At 35.5% G+C, this 16143-nt stretch overlaps 1 protein-coding gene and 3 long non-coding RNA genes across 6 annotated transcripts; all 4 read right to left on the reverse strand.

Annotated features, from left to right (window-relative positions):
• Positions 1-995: 995 nt before the first annotated feature.
• Positions 996-1895, reverse strand: LOC142630933 (uncharacterized). The gene is made up of 3 exons (XR_012843468.1): positions 1824-1895; positions 1168-1251; positions 996-1073 (listed from the first exon to the last, which is right to left on the reverse strand). It is a non-coding gene; the product is annotated as an uncharacterized LOC142630933 (long non-coding RNA).
• Positions 1896-2271: 376 nt separating this feature from the next.
• LOC142630726 (uncharacterized) lies at positions 2272-2867 on the reverse strand. Of its 3 annotated transcripts, none has more exons than XR_012843425.1 (3): positions 2743-2867; positions 2537-2608; positions 2272-2338 (listed from the first exon to the last, which is right to left on the reverse strand). It is a non-coding gene; the product is annotated as an uncharacterized LOC142630726 (long non-coding RNA). The 3 variants fall into 3 exon arrangements; XR_012843424.1 differs by having other exon boundaries at positions 2325-2439; XR_012843426.1 differs by lacking the exon at positions 2272-2338 and adding an exon at positions 2339-2405.
• A 2098-nt stretch (positions 2868-4965) lies between these two features.
• LOC142632621 (uncharacterized) lies at positions 4966-6470 on the reverse strand. The gene is made up of 2 exons (XM_075806994.1): positions 6108-6470; positions 4966-5844 (listed from the first exon to the last, which is right to left on the reverse strand). Exons 1-2 carry the CDS (start codon positions 6468-6470, stop codon positions 4966-4968), a joined length of 1242 nt encoding a protein of 413 aa, XP_075663109.1.
• Positions 6471-12806: 6336 nt separating this feature from the next.
• LOC142630711 (uncharacterized) lies at positions 12807-15177 on the reverse strand. The gene is made up of 4 exons (XR_012843420.1): positions 15140-15177; positions 14899-15008; positions 13250-13368; positions 12807-13153 (listed from the first exon to the last, which is right to left on the reverse strand). It is a non-coding gene; the product is annotated as an uncharacterized LOC142630711 (long non-coding RNA).
• Positions 15178-16143: the final 966 nt, after the last annotated feature.

Raw genomic sequence — 16143 nt, forward strand, 5'->3', positions numbered from 1 at the left:
CATCACATAATGGAGAGTGGAGAAGTGTAGGGGAAAATCTCTCCAAGTTGTGGTGTGTAAGCTAGCTTTAGGATCAATCTATGATATTTGGCATCGGAGAAATGCAATTATCCTTGGAAAGGGCATTTTGAAATATGAAGGCTCTCTCTCGAACAGAGTCATTGCAATACTTGGAGTTTCAGCTTGAAGATTTTGCAGTGCATTTCTTAAATGGGGTTTGTTTAGATTTTGGTTACAGGTAGGGTGGTTTTACAAAGGCTACCTCTTCCTTATGTGTGTTTTTTGTCCTTTACTGTGACATGCAATTGTATAGCTGCTCTTTACTAGGACTAGGAGTTCTTTTGCTCTGTGAGTTGAGATAGTAACTGTACATTGTTTTTTAGTTTTTAGTAGTTTATAAATATATTTCTCATTCATCTTTAAAAAAAAAGCATCGAAAGGAACATCTAGAATGCAAAAAGCGATTTCAAAGATAAAACTAACATATGCATGGCTGATCCACATCAAGATTATCACATATCTTGCAATCTTCTTTGTCACACAATTCCTTTTGCCTAAAATGATGTGAATATAAAAATCCATGTAAGAAAAATCACCTGTCGTGGAAGATAATTGAAGTAAGAAGTGAAAGGATTCTGTTGTTTTTAAATGACCAAAACAAGGAGAATGAATAAAAATTGGTTCTTGTACAAGTCAGCTATCTTCTTGGTATGCAGAACAGAAGATTATATAAATATTACTAGCAAACCTTTTTGATACTCTATTTTGTGATAATAATATGGTTCTTATACAAGTCAACTATCTTCTTGGTCTGTAGAGAAGTCAGGCTCTTCTGGCTTAAACAACAGGCATTTTGTATTCTTCCTCATTATGAAATTGCTTGTGAAGTGAAACATTGCGAGGAACAGAATTTGGATCAACAATTGACTCTGACAAAGATTTTCTTCCAGAACCATGTTGTTCAATGGCCGATGCTAGATTTTGTCAGGCAACATCAGAGCTGCTGTTACTTTTCCAGTGGTAGATCTTTGTCCCTTGGATGATTCACTCTTTTCCATTAGTAGGACCTCAACCTGCAACAAAACAACAAATGGTTAGAAAATAATCATTAGTCAATGATCGAATGCAAGTCAACAAATGCGCAAATACATGATTTCTATATCCAACCTGATTTGACGGCTCCTTTTTGGATCCCCCAAAGGCAACAAGAAAATCCTTTTCCTTGTGCTGTACAAGAACTAGGCTGAAACCCTGAGAATACAACAATCTTTAGACAAATAATTTCATCTTGCCAAGAAGAATGCTACTAAGACTACACACATCATTTCAAAATGATATCAAATAACAAATATCATAGCAACTATGGACTAATCACATCGGCTCAGGCAACCCATAAGGTCAAATGTCATCTTTATGCAGTATTCCCATAAGCTCAATAGTGAAAGTGAAAGCCATACAAAGGCTATGCACAATTTGAGATGGCATTAGCTTACCACGAGGGTGTGGCATCAATATGGACTTCCCGACGTAAAGCTTAAAGCCAGAATATTAGCTTTTAGTTCCAATGTTAAACTAACAGCTAAAATGGATGATAAGTTTTGACTAATTTGAAAAAGTAATCAAAGAACCAATAGATAAATCCAAGCCTTCAAGGATAAAATAGAAAGTTCATGGATTTACGGCCATTAAAAAGTGTATTACTTTTATAGAGATATCAAAAAAATAAATTGATGCATAAGTTTGGCACATCATATGGCATGAGGCTAGCATTTAAAAGATTTGCGATACTTGATGATGCAAAGAACAAAATCTATATGACTCACCTTGTTGGTGGTGATGGAAGATGGCAGTGATGCAACAGCCACAGACCACTCAACCTTTAAAACATCAAAGACCACATGTCCTGGAATAATTATAAATAAAAAGTTCATAAATGAATGTTAAAAAACAATTAGTGAAACTAGAAAATTGCTCAAAGCTGCACTGCATTTGATCCACATCAGAACTCAACTCCCAGGCTAGTGAGACATTGAAGATTGCTCAAAGCTGCAAAGCAGGACAGCTATGGACCTCACCACTTTAGTCTCAGCAAAACATATTGTGTAAGCTGCCTTAAGAGTTAAGAGTTAGGTTGTACATTATGTAACTATACATGGTATCCCCTATTTAGATCATTCTTTCTAACAAATTGCAATTGAACAAGGAAGGACACACAGATGTGATATACCTTATCTAAAGTGCTTTTTGACATTTTTGGTCCCCGATAAAAGCCTGGCATGGGTGTAGCTTTGAAGTTAAGACTCTGTCTTAACATTCTGATTTCTGCCTCTTTTTGCTCCTGTGTCAAGCATAGGGAGTTCAGACATGCCATTTGTGTAGACTGAATAAAGTAATCTTCTGATGAACTAATGACGGTATTGTTTGAGAACATCTTTGAAACTGTATTATTCATTATGAGAAAGTGCAGCTATAGAACAAACTATGATGGAAAGGAAAGACATGCCCTTTTTAAAGAGAACTACTAAAGTAAGTGTACCTTTGATTTTGATTGAAGGCGTGTCTTCTCTACCTCTTTAGCATTAGACTTTTCCTCCAATTTCTTTAAAAACTAAAAATAACCAAATATGAGGTCAGTAGAAGACAACATTGAAACTTCATCAAGATATAGAAAGAAATTATGTGCTTGCATAATAAAGATTTTATTTGGGGGGAGGGGGGGATCATGTTGGTTTTAATGGGTACCTCCTTTCTTTTTTCTGCCCTTTCATCACTTTTCAAGCCAAAAGAAGAAGGGGCTGCCTTAATACTTCTTTTATCCACACCGCCTGCTTTAAGTGACCTACTCCAGCATAGCAATGCAATATTGAACTTTCCATAATAGTGGATCAAAGATTTCAAAATTCAACTGAGCAGCCCTAATAATTTTATTAATGCAAAACAAATCAAGGAACTATAATTTGGTGATTTGCGTAACAGCAGGCTAAAGGCATTCAAAAGTATTCTTTCAGAATTGTTTCTTTATTGAATTGGAATGAATTGATGAATCTGATGAATTATTTTTCACATTATGCTTAGTTCATTTAGACCTTTGTTAAAAGGAAATTTATGTACATTGATATGAACAAAAGCCGTGCCACACGTAGATCAATGTTGGACAGACAAGAAACAAAATTTTCATAGAAAGGAGATAATTAGAGTGAGAACATTGAGATAATTGAATTAAAAGACAAAAATGGATAGAATTGAATCTCCTTGTTTTGGTGAGGAAGTGGCAGCACCTACAGTTAAGACTGGACAATCAATATAATTGGACGCTAACAATCACATATAAAATATGAGAAACTCTTCATATCTCACCCCCTATTCCACTTGCACTACCCTCCTTGTTCCGTTTTTGTTTAGCTTAGATAAAATAATCGGTTCAAACCAAAAACTAATTAACTAGGACATAGTGATAGTAAACATATAGAACCAAACAGTGTTAAAATTCAAGTATCACATGGACTTAAGCCAAAATAAACTACAATACATGATTACATAGCAGTATGCAATGGAAAATAGTGTGGAGCCAAAACATTACCCTCCATTCTCTTTTTGTGGAGTAATAGAAGTGCAAACCATTGGTTCTGTCCCCTTTGTAGCCACCTATTCAAAAAAAGAAAGTTCCACAAATCTCAGGGGAGGACACCATTGGTTATATGCATTATGCTTGATTCAAGGGAGGACAAAGAAGTGCACACAAATCTCAACTGACATACATACAGGGGAGTGGCATTAAAAAACTTCTGCAGGGTGCAAACCATGGTGCACACCAACCTTTTGCACCCACAAAATAACAATTGTTCATACGTCTTTGCTTGAGCAGTGGGTGTTCATAGATCCTCAGAAATAGAACCCTAAATTTTCTCATCCATTACATACAATATCCCAATATTGAAAATTCTCAAATAAAAAACAATTCAGCTACAAAACAAACCAAAACAAAATAGTAGTTGAGACATATAATAATACCAGACTATGGCCCTTGCAAGCAGGAATCTTTAGTGGCAGACTGCTTGGTGACAAGTAAATCTTTGATGATGTTGTTGACCAGGTAAATCTATCAAAATCAAGCACCTGAAAATACACGTGAAAAATAATAACATGTATATCATGCATTTATGGTATGAAACTAAATTAAAAATCTAATTTAATCAATTACTTTGATGTTAAACATAAATAATCTGGTGTCCTCCCCCCCACCCCCCTCTCCTTTTTTTGAACAACTTAAATCTATTGGTGTTGCCACTTTGAATGTAAAGTTTTTAAGGAAAAAGGAACATTCCCTACCTGTACATCATCCAATAATCCATTCCCAGATTCACCACCAACCACTATCAAACTTAGCGTACCTAGTCCGCGAGACCACCACTCGTCAAGGCCTCGTTCCGCTTAAGGCATGTTCTTCGGTTATGCCCCCCTTGGTCACACAACCCGCATTGCACCTTCCTCCCCCCCTCCTTCCATGGTGTGGTTCTAGGCCGTTTCCCGCCCTCGTCCATCTCATTCCTGATTCATGTTGAGACAGGGCGACCTTTCTCTCGGATCAATTGGGGGTTAGGGAGGACCCTTCGAGATTCTTTAGGATCCGACCATGATAATTTATCTTTCAACGCAGGGAAAATGGGAGCATAGCTCCGGAACAATGCATCCACGCTATAACATAGGTCAATGTACTGTTCTGCATCATGTCAATACCTAATACAAACTGCAATGACATGTGAACACGGTATCTTATACAATTTCCATTTCTGACATGTGCAAGTTCTTTGCAGCAGATTAACTCCATGTGTGTGATCCCCATGTCCAGCAGTCCCTGGATTATGCGGTGTATCTACTTGATATGATTGTTGTTGCGCGCTCAATCTCGTCACCCTGTGATGCTCTACCTTCTCCTTATTTCTCATGAAGATATCCAAGGCATATTTACACCATTTTTTTTCCTGAATTCAACTGCTCTATGCTCTTATTGTGACGATCATCAAAATAAGCATTCAGTTTGAACCATGTGTATTTCACCATTGCTGTAATGGGTAGGCTACGAGCACCCTTTAGAAAACCATTAAAGCACTTAGAGACATTTGTAGTCATCACCCCATAACGGTAACCCTCGTCAAAAGTTAGAGCCCATTTCTCTTTCGGCACATCCTTCAGATATTGGTGCACATCTCGGTTCACATTCTCAATTAAATCGAATGTGGCATTGAACTTTCGCTCCTGGGTAGCACTTGCTGCCCTCCATACTAGATTCTTTAAAGTTTCATTGTTCCATCTAGTGTTCACGTTACTGCATAGATGACGAAGGCAGTAACGATGTTCTATCATGGGAGGCTGCAAATAGTCTCGATTAGTGTCTCTGAAGATAGCTTGTATCCCAGGGTGTCTGTCAGATATGACACACAGGTGTCTCCGGTCAGCAACACACCTTCTTATACAAGCCAAGAACCAACCCCAAGTCTCTGTGCTCTCGCTCTCGACAACGGCGAAGGCTAGTGGATAAATCTTATTATTAGCATCTGTCGCCATTGCAATCATCAATTTCCCTTTATATTTTCCATAGAGGTGGGTTGCATCAATACTAATCACAGGCCTACAGTTCTTGAACCCAATAATACATGGACGAAACGCCCAAAATACGGACTTGAATGTACAGGTTCCCTGTTCATAATTATCGTTCACTAATAACTTATACTTTGTACCCGGACTTGCATCCTTAAGTCCTGCCAAAAAACGCGGCAACTCTGCATAAGACTCCTTAAAATCCCCGTATATATCTGCAACGGCCTTTTGTTTGGCATCCCAAACCTTGTATGTGAACCATAATGATTACGTTAGAAATGAATAGAAGTTAAATAATTATAGTTGATGAAAACAAATCAAGACTTGTAAGGCTATAAGATGAAGATAATATTTCTTTCTCTTTATTCCTTTGTTCTTTTCTTTTTTTCAATTTCATTTTTCATAACATCAGGTATTCATGGGTTTTGGGAAAAAATATCATGCTTATACTTCCATGAAGACTGATGTCTCTACATTGTATTGAAAAAAGAATGCAAGTTAAAGAATACCTTGTAGTGAGATACTTCGTGTTTTAAGTCTGCCAAAGCAACGTGGCGTAAGTTCTTTATCTTATACGCGGGGTCTTCTCGCATATAGCGCTCAAGTACGTATGCTAGGAACACCGAATCAATCATCCGACCATCATGAGCATTCTGAATTTTGTCGCATGTGTGGGGGCCCTTGCATTTTGCAATCTTCCAGACATTGTCTCCCTTGCAACAGATCGCACGGACTGACCATGGACAGGAATCATCCTCACAACTCACCATAAGCCTCTCTGAGTCCGAATGCCCAGTTTTGAACTTAAAATTCTCTCGCAGTGCGTACCAAGTCAACGCATGTCGCACCACAAATTTAGTCGTGAAGACCATTCCTTTCATTAGCTACTCCCCAGGCGTCCAACTTGATACTTCCTCTTGCATAATCGGTGATGGATCAAACATATTATCCCAAGTGTTTTTGGTGAACCATTCCGGTGTAGGATCGGGACCAGGGCATGTGTCTCTATTCTCTTCTACAACCACATCCTCGATATGATCAACATCCTCGTGTTCACCCATGGTATCTAGGAGCTCCTCGAAGTCATCCCTAGTAACATCAATATGGGTTGCATCGTCACCAAGTCCGTGATCACCTTCACTTTCAGATGTGCCCCCATGCAGCTCATCATGAGATAAATGCTCTCCTGCATGCACTTCCTAGGGCCCTTACTCCTCCTCAATGTGTGAAGCATGGGGAAATGTTTACCACGGTTTAGTACCATACCCATCTCCTGTGTTTTTTGCACACCCTTGATAAGACTGTAATGGTATTGAGTCAATGTGCTCATCTACAGTTCCATCCAAAACAGTATGTTGTGAACCCTCTCCAACCTCTACTATGGTGGTCTCAACAGTGACATAGAGATCCGAACCAACAAATCCTTTCACCACCATTTGCTCAACAATTTCCCACATCATCTTCACTTGGGCGGCACTCAATAATTGTAGTGAATTGTAGAAAAAATGGGTGTCTAGAACCCGTTGAGGTGCTCGATACACAATGGAAATGTTATGCCTAGAGTGATCTAACCTCATCACCTTCAATATTCTTTGTTGCAATTTCATAAGGCCTATCCCACGCTTCACCCTAACACAATTTTGCTTTTGGTTCGAGCCTTGGTATGACAACCCATGCAAGTCATGATAATACATCTCTCCATCGTAGTACACATAGAAAAAGTGAAAATCCATCACCGACATGTTATTAACAATATAAAAGTTGTCATAATGTATAACCACTTACATAAATTTGGCGTATGATAAAAACAATTTATATTCAAACTCAATCATAGACATATAAGCAATTGAATAATTGAATTTATAAAAACAATTAATAGTATATCGAGGTCTGCGTTCTAGTTGACTCAATTTATAAAATTTCTCTCATACAAAAAATTATAAAAAAATTTTAGTGTTTTGACATAATTAAGAACCATAATCAAACGAACAATTCAAATACAATCATATTTACATTTAAAAAAAAATTAGGTTAAAACAACATTGTGTTATGAGTTATTATTACCATATAACTAAGGCAATGGACTACCACACAAACTGACATCATGTTCATGTCCAACAACCGTTGGAGGTACTGCCATATGACTGTAGCAAAATAGACTATGCATTAATCTTAAGGATCCGGTTTACTAGTGTTGGTGTGCATTGGCTATGGTTAAGTTTTTTTTTTTTGATACATATATAGTTTGCTCTCCTTATTCTTCTTTTGTTTCTCTTTTATACTATTTCAGACTTGTAGCTAGTATATAACATGTAAAACGTATGTATAAAAAACTTAGAAGAAAAAAATAATAATAATAACAGTAAAGTTCTTTTAAAATTGATAAAAATATATAATATAATATAGTAAAACACTAAAATGTGTAAATCGTTATTTGATTCGATCTATTTTTAATGCATTTAATTTCAAGCATTTTTTTGAGGGGAACATTTATTAATTTCAAGCATTGATAAAAATAATAAAATAAAAAAGTAATTTTTTAGCCATTAATTATACTTAATGTATTATAATTTAACTTTCAAATATAATTCCATAGGCAAGTTAAAAACTAATGATATTTTAGAAAATAATACTATATTTTTGGATTTTAACGTTGAGTTATTAAGCAATTTAAAATATGAATATAATACTTATAAACAAGGAATATAATATATATATATATATATATATATATATATATATATAAATCTTGTTTTTCATTTGGCCTGCCAAAGGCAAATTCCAAGCTTGGCCACTACTTAAGTTTCTTAATGACTAGTTGCTATTACAATCATGTTACTCCTTATCATTAAGGACAGAAAGTTGTGTGCAAGTTGTTGATTCTGATGTTGTGTTCCACTGTAACTATAACTGCATGACATTTCTCTTTCGTGCAACAAAGCCCTCCTAGTTTCTCCCAAGTTTTCTTGTAAGTTTTTTCAGTACCCCAAATATGTCTAATATGTCACCTTCGCTTCTATACATAATAAAAAAAATCTTAATATGCATGTTCTCTATTTGCTATCATATGGTCAACCTTGATTATTAGCATTTTCCATTATTATTATTATTATTATTATTATTATTATTATTATTATTATTATTATTATTATTATTATTATAGATACATTACGGTTTAAAATCTATATGCCTTATTCCATGAGTTTATTCTTTACTATTAGGCCAACACTTTTATTATAGACATGGTTAAGTTAGATTAAAATAAATTATATAGAATGTAAGTTTATTAAAAGTAGAAACCTAGCTGACTCGTCACATGCGACCGATTCTATTTAATATGTCGTACATCTATAATTGACTAGAAAAATTTGAAATTAATGTTTGTTTTTGTTGGGGATATGATAGGGTTCAAAATTTATGGTGTCTTACACAGTAATTGCATGCCTTTCACTAAGTTTTTATATTTTGGTGTAGATAAAATCCAGACGTAAAAAATTTCTTATTTGAGTATAAAATACTATATTAGTTGAGTTAATTAAAACACCAATTGAAACTATTCTAACATACTACATTATTGCTCCCTACATTATTGGAGATTAAATTTTTTTAAAAAAATATGCAGCTGATGCAACATAAAAAGAAATCTATTTTATTAACAAGTTACAATAGAGCATTTTGTAGAAATTTTAGATTACTTTTGAATTTTATGTTCGTGAAGACAAGCTCTGAAACTTCAATTCAAATGTGTGAATATCAGCAGTTGTACATAGTTAATATTGAAAAACTAGGGAGTACAAAAACACCTCATGCATGGAGTACAAAAACACCTCATGCATAAAAATCTCATACGAAGACATACAAACACAATTTGAAACTAAGCACTTAACTATTACCTCTGTGTTCTGGTCACGGCAGGGTTGACCCAAAGGATAAATGGACAGCACATTGGTCTTGGATGGAGAACTGACATACAAACTCAAGGACTTGCAGATGGTGACCCAACTACCAGTAGCTTCTGCGTCCACATAGCGTTCTAACTCGTCACGTGGAGTTGGGAAGATAGGTACGCGAGTAGAGTTCAAAAGATCCTTAACTAAAAATAGATGAAAGGTGATGGGGTCTGTTTTGTGAAGAGGTACTCGAGTTCCGTGAAATCGAGTACCATTCATTATGCATTAATCGTAGTGGTTGCCGCCAGGAAAGTCGGTGCGTGCAATAAGTATGGAACTTATTACTCGAGTTTAAAGGACTCGAGTATTGTGTTAGAAGTACCCGAGTCCAGTAAACTCGAGTATGGCTCGGGTATAATATAGTAAATCATACAGATTAGTACTCGAGCTTACAAGACTCGAGTACTGTTAGAAGTACCCGAGTCCAGTAAGCTCGAGTATGGCTCGGGTAATCTGTACTTACTCTACTCGAGTACTGTGTTCTAGTACCCGAGTCCAGTATGCTCGAGTATGGCTCGGGTATAACATATAGATTAGTACTCGAGTTTGTCGGACTCGAGTACTGTGTTACGGTACTCGAGTTCATTAAACTCGAGTACTAATCTGTTTTTTTAGTTTCATCCAAGGTAATACTGTTGTATTTTTATTTTTCCCCTCTTTACCCCATAGAGACATTGAATAAAACGAGTTATTTGTTTTTCCATTGTAATTTTGAAAATTAACATTTAAATATCCTTCAAAAGTAAGTAAATAAATACGAAACATATAAAATGCAGTTAATCCTGCTGTAGAACAAGCAATTATTGCAAAAATCGGTGAATACAACCAAATATAATTAAGAATTTCATCTTTGGACCAAAAACAGGCAAGGGGTGGAATACCGCAAAGAGACAGTATACCTAATAAAAAAGCAGTTTTTGTGATTGGTACATGTTTTGTTAAACCCCCCATAAGGACCATATTCTGACTTTTATCTGGAGAATATCCAACAACCGCTTCCATTGAGTGGATGATTGATCCGGATCCTAAAAACAACAATGCTTTTGAATAAGCATGAGTAATCAAATGAAATAAAGCGGATCGATAAGACCCAATACCTAGAGCTAACATCATATAACCCAATTGAGACATTGTAGAATAGGCTAAACCTCTCTTAATATCTTTTTGAGCAAGGGCTAAAGTAGCTCCTAATAGTAATGTTATTATCCCTATCAAAGCTATTATGTTCATTATGTAAGGTACAACTATGAAAAGAGGAAGAAGCCGAGCTACAAGAAAAATCCCTGCTGCTACCATAGTAGCAGCATGTATAAGAGCCGAAATAGGAGTAGGTCCTTCCATAGCATCGGGTAACCATACATGAAGGGGAAATTGGGCGGATTTGGCAATTGCACCAGAAAATAATAAAAGAGCACACAAAGTAACAAATAAAAAATTAACTTCATTAGTAGAAATCAATCTATTGACTATTTCAAACAAACCCCGAAATTCGAAACTGCCCGTTATCCAATAAAAACCTAAAATTCCTAATAATAAACCAAAATCTCCTACACGATTAGTGACAAACGCTTTTTGACAAGCATTCCCAGCGATAGGTCGTGTGAACCAAAAACCTATTAATAGATAAGAGCATACTCCAACTAATTCCCAAAAAATATAAATTTGTATAAAATACCCTCGAGGTTTTTTTGTTTTTTTTTAGTACTCTCAAGTTTATAGAAGTATAATGGGAGGGCAATCAAATAATAATATCTGGGAAATTCTCTAATTTATCAATGGTCTAGATTGTAGATATCATCACAATTTAGGGGGAAGAAAATGCCGGGGTACACTTCACTGTGTAGTAACCTTAGATATCTTACTGGGGTTGTTACAAAATAGGGGGAAAAAATTATAATCAAGATCACAGAATGTGATTTTAATTTACATGCATACTTCACTGTGTAGTAACCTTAGATATCTTACTGGGGTTGTTACAAAATAGGGGGAAAAAATTATAATCAAGATCACAGAATGTGATTTTAATTTACATGCAATTAAGATGTATAGGTTTGATTTTTTTTTTTAAATAATCATTGAAAGGCTAAGAGTATACACCAGTTAAAATTACAGTTGCAAGTTGATCTTCTCAAACCATTTGAAGATGTCAGAGTAAACCCGATCACCCCCCAAGTCTTCCCCTGTAGCTCCAGCAACCACCCTTAAAATGTCCTCAATCAAAGCAAAATTTCCCATTATATCAACATGAGCTCCACTTTGGGTGTCCCATTTCCCATTATATCAACAGGCACAGTCTCATCACCATCCACATGATAGACTCCATCTTTCAGACAACCATCACAATTTAGGGGGAAGAAAATGCCGATGTACACTTCACTATGTAGTAACCTTAGATATCTTACTGGGGTTGTTACAAAATAGGGGGAAAAAATTATAATCAAGATCACAGAATGTGATTTTAATTTACATGCGTATAAGATGTATAGGTTTGATTTTTTTTTTAAATAATCATTGAAAGGCTAAGAGTATACACCAGTTAAAATTACAGTTGCAAGTTGATCTTCTCAAACCATTTGAAGATGTCAGAGTAAACCCGATCACCCCCCAAGTCTTCCCCTGTAGCTCCAGCAACCACCCTTAAAATGTCCTCAATCAAAGCAAAATTTCCCATTATATCAACATGAGCTCCACTTTGGGTGTCCCATTTCCCATTATATCAACAGGCACAGTCTCATCACCATCCACATGATAGACTCCATCTTTCAGACAGCCATCTTCATCTTCACTATCAGCCGAAGTATCAATGTGAAATGGAATGTTGCATTCAGCAATGGGGGATAAATTGTAAACATAAGATCTTTTAGAGATGATTCCACAATCAAATAAGGTTTTTTAAGAATTCCACAATCAAATTACCCTACAAAAAATGATAAAAGATGCTATCTTGAGCTACCATATAAAAGTATTCTTTTCCAAACACAATGTCACACTACACCATTCACTTTCACATAACCCCAAAAAACTCACAAACTCACACGCACAACCAAACCATAAATTTAGTACAAAAAGCTAACCTGGCACTTCCTCTCCATACAAGTTCTAGGAGGTGGGTGAGGTTATGCAATCAAAGCCTATTTTTTGCAAGATGACTCTAACTAACAAAAGTACAAATGTATAGATATAAAATTAACACAGAAATATAAAAATAAGAACCTTGGTGACAATGAACTTACAATAAATATAATCACGTACCAGCTTAAATGAATATGAGAGAGACTCCACTGATGTGTATGCCAGATAAAGAAGAGCGCTTTTATAGAAGTCAGCAAATTGTTGACGAAATTTGTAGTACTGAGATGAAACCCAGTAATAGTTAGCATAGACAGTTGGATCAATATCCGTCATGCTGTCAAGGGTACTCTTCCCATCTTCTAGAAGCTTCTTGCACTCTTTTTGGTCACCTTGCTCTAGTTTAAATATGGCTATTTGCAACTTAATGTAAAGGATTGGTTCTTTAATTCGCTGCTCTCTACTTGCTTGAAGTTTCTCAATCACTCCTTCTAGATAATTAATAGCAGCTTCTTTCTCTGAATATTGCCTAGAAACTATGACAGCAAAATGTGCAAGCTTGAGAAGATTGACACCATACAACATTTTATAAACAAATCTACCCAAAGAAGAGAAATTGGTCTCAGTCCCACCTAGCATTTAACCAGGCAACATTATTTTTGCAAGTTTCATCCATCACAACCTCCTTTTAACTGGTTAATATGATTAGCATCAAATTTAATATTCTTCCATCAAACCACGGCCCATAGTTCTGCAGAAAAACAGAGATAGAAGAGCTTTAGAATCCTGACATGAAGAAAGCAAGATCCACAATAGAAAAATTAGATAGTTTATAATTGCTCCACAAATAATGTAGTTTAAGCAAGTAGACCATCCCACCCTAAACTATCATCTTGCTAGAAGTATCTTCAGAATTAGCCATAATATGTATCATATTAGTGTCATTGTAGTGTAAAAATGGGTAGTCTGCTGAAATTTGTAAGGCTTCCATTTGTGTTTTAAGTAGCTTGTAACAAACACTAACATATGGTTTTCCTATATATGTTCAAGCAGCTCTAGCAGATTATAAATACATAATTCCCTTATTCAAAGATATATCAAGTCATCAATTAGCCAACAAGGAGAGAAGAAACAATAGCTTAAGCCTATAAAGAAATGTTTTCAATATGATGCACTCATCAGTCTCATCGTATTTCAGTAATATGTTCTTGTTGCATTTCAGGCACATAGCTAATTTTTGCATAATATGCACATTGAAATTCAGCCTGTTTCTGACTGATTATACCAGTTTTCAATGGAAAACAACCAAATGTTATACTGAGAGCAGACTATTAGCCTCTCTTTATATTATTTTTTGGACTACCTATTGATATATCTTGCTCTTGGGTGATAAACACTACACATGAAGATGAAGCATTATGAACAACCATGTCGAAACTAATTTTAATTCGTAATCTGCATGTATAACTTCTTATAGCCATCAAGTAGCAGTTCTCAATTTGGGGAGAATTCAAATGTAGGAAAAATATATCAGAGTCCACGATCATTTTATTGAGAATGGAGGTCCACTAATGGATAGGCTAGAAATTCCAGCAGACTGATTCCTATATGTTCAGAAGCTCATTTCACAGAAACAAAACATAAAAAGCATCCACACAAGATAACAGTATTTAATGTGGTTAAGCCAACTCAATTTACAACCATAAACAATGTTAACCAAAATCCACTACAATTTGGATATAATCACTAACATACTCTCACCAAAAACGCTCAGAAACCTCACAAATACTTAATAACCTTACAAAATGAACACTCTCACAGTCCATAGCCCCAATACACCCAATAGTGCTCTCTCACTCAACAAATAAACAAATTATCAACTCACATACATGGGTGTCTTTCAATCCCCAAAGAACTACCAAACTGCCCTTTTAAAAAACCTCACTCCGTACTTTCTAAAAGTCTTCTCCTTTCTGTAGATGGGAGGACCTCTTAGGCCAATACTACCAAACCCTTTACAGGACTATTTATATGTAAGACTCCAACTTCTCTTCAGTGGTGGACAAGAAATACTAAATCTCCGGTCATTGACAAGGAACAAACTTTCCTTCCCCACACAAAGAATACTTAATAGATAACCAAGTCTAAATAGGATTTTGAGTCAATCTGTAGCACTATCTTTGTGTAAAAACTAAAACTAAATACAACACACAGAAAAGATGATGCATATGTGCAAGATATTGGTCAAGGTGATATTATGAAGTGAGGAAAATTTATATACCTGTAGACCAATCATCATACTCAGAATATCCAGAGTATTGTGTCCATGGTGAAAAGTAATTTTCTTTGTGAGGTTGAAGCTTTCATCCTCATGATTACCATATCCAAATCCTGCATTATATTCCATATACAATGTTATCAATCATTATATTACACACACACACACACAGTAAAACAGTTTCCAAATCTGCAGTCCAACTGGAAACATTGTAAGTAAATAGTAGATGGACATAATTATGAACCTTGAAGCCTTTTGTTTACAAAAAGCTCATTAACACTGGAGGCATGGGCAGATGATATAACTTGAAGATTTCTTTGTGCAACAACCTAGAATCATAGCCATTGTTGCAAGAAACAAACTTAATAGATATGACATATTCAAACAGTTTAAAACATAAATTCTGAGAAACATCTGACAAAGATGAGTGAGAGAACGAAGATTGAGGTAAAAAAAATTATTCAAGTGATGTATATAGAGTCAATTATATGTATCTCCAATCTGGTAAGACAAACTAATTTAAGCCATGTCTCCTACTTGGGTCATTGGAATTTGAGAGTGTACATCAGTTGTAGGTTCAATAAATCCTATAACATATTTTCTGTGCTAAAATAAATGCAAATTTCTCATACAGGAAAAGTACAGAAGTCTGAAAGAAAAAACATCTTCATGCATCTAGAAAAGTTCACTCACCAAAAAAAGGAAAAAGAAAACCTTCCAGGAAATTTCTGATACAAGGAAAAGTACAGAAGTTCAGGCCAGCTCCACATCATGGTACAGAGGGGAAAAAAAACTTACTAGAAAAGGTAAAGAAAAACAAAAAGAAAGACTAACCTAAATGCATAACTGAAACAATTGACACGTGTTCCTACAAGACAATGTCCTGTGATCAAGATTGAGAGAGGTATACAGCAACTATGGTGTGGGAGGAAAAACAAAAACAGAGAATTCTCATCTTCAATTACATTATACAATGATCTACTGCTAAAGAGTAAGGTTCTTCTACCACTCTCTTTCATTTCATATTATTTCATTTCCAACCTCTCTGGAGAGTGGGAGGATTTTTCAATAAATATAGGAAATAACCAATTTTCTGCTGGGCCCTGAAGGGATATAATTAAATCCTTAAGGCACACCGAATTTGGAGAGAGCTGATTGGAACAAAGCTGAGAATGCCTGGGATGCACTTTGATCATCAGCTTTGATCTTTATTTGTGCTTTGGCCGATGATGTGTTAATTATACTCTA

Source organism: Castanea sativa, chromosome 4, assembly GCF_040712315.1.
Source record: "Castanea sativa cultivar Marrone di Chiusa Pesio chromosome 4, ASM4071231v1".
Lineage (NCBI taxonomy): Eukaryota > Viridiplantae > Streptophyta > Magnoliopsida > Fagales > Fagaceae > Castanea > Castanea sativa.

Excerpts from the sequence above, each read along its gene's own strand:
- LOC142632621 (XM_075806994.1), bottom strand. The coding sequence starts at position 6,470 with ATGGTCTTCACGACTAAATTTGTGGTGCGACATGCGTTGACTTGGTAC. Across the intron at positions 5,845-6,107 it reads ACGAAGTATCTCACTACAAG|GTTTGGGATGCCAAACAAAA; the intron begins GTATTCTTTAAC and ends TTCACATACAAG.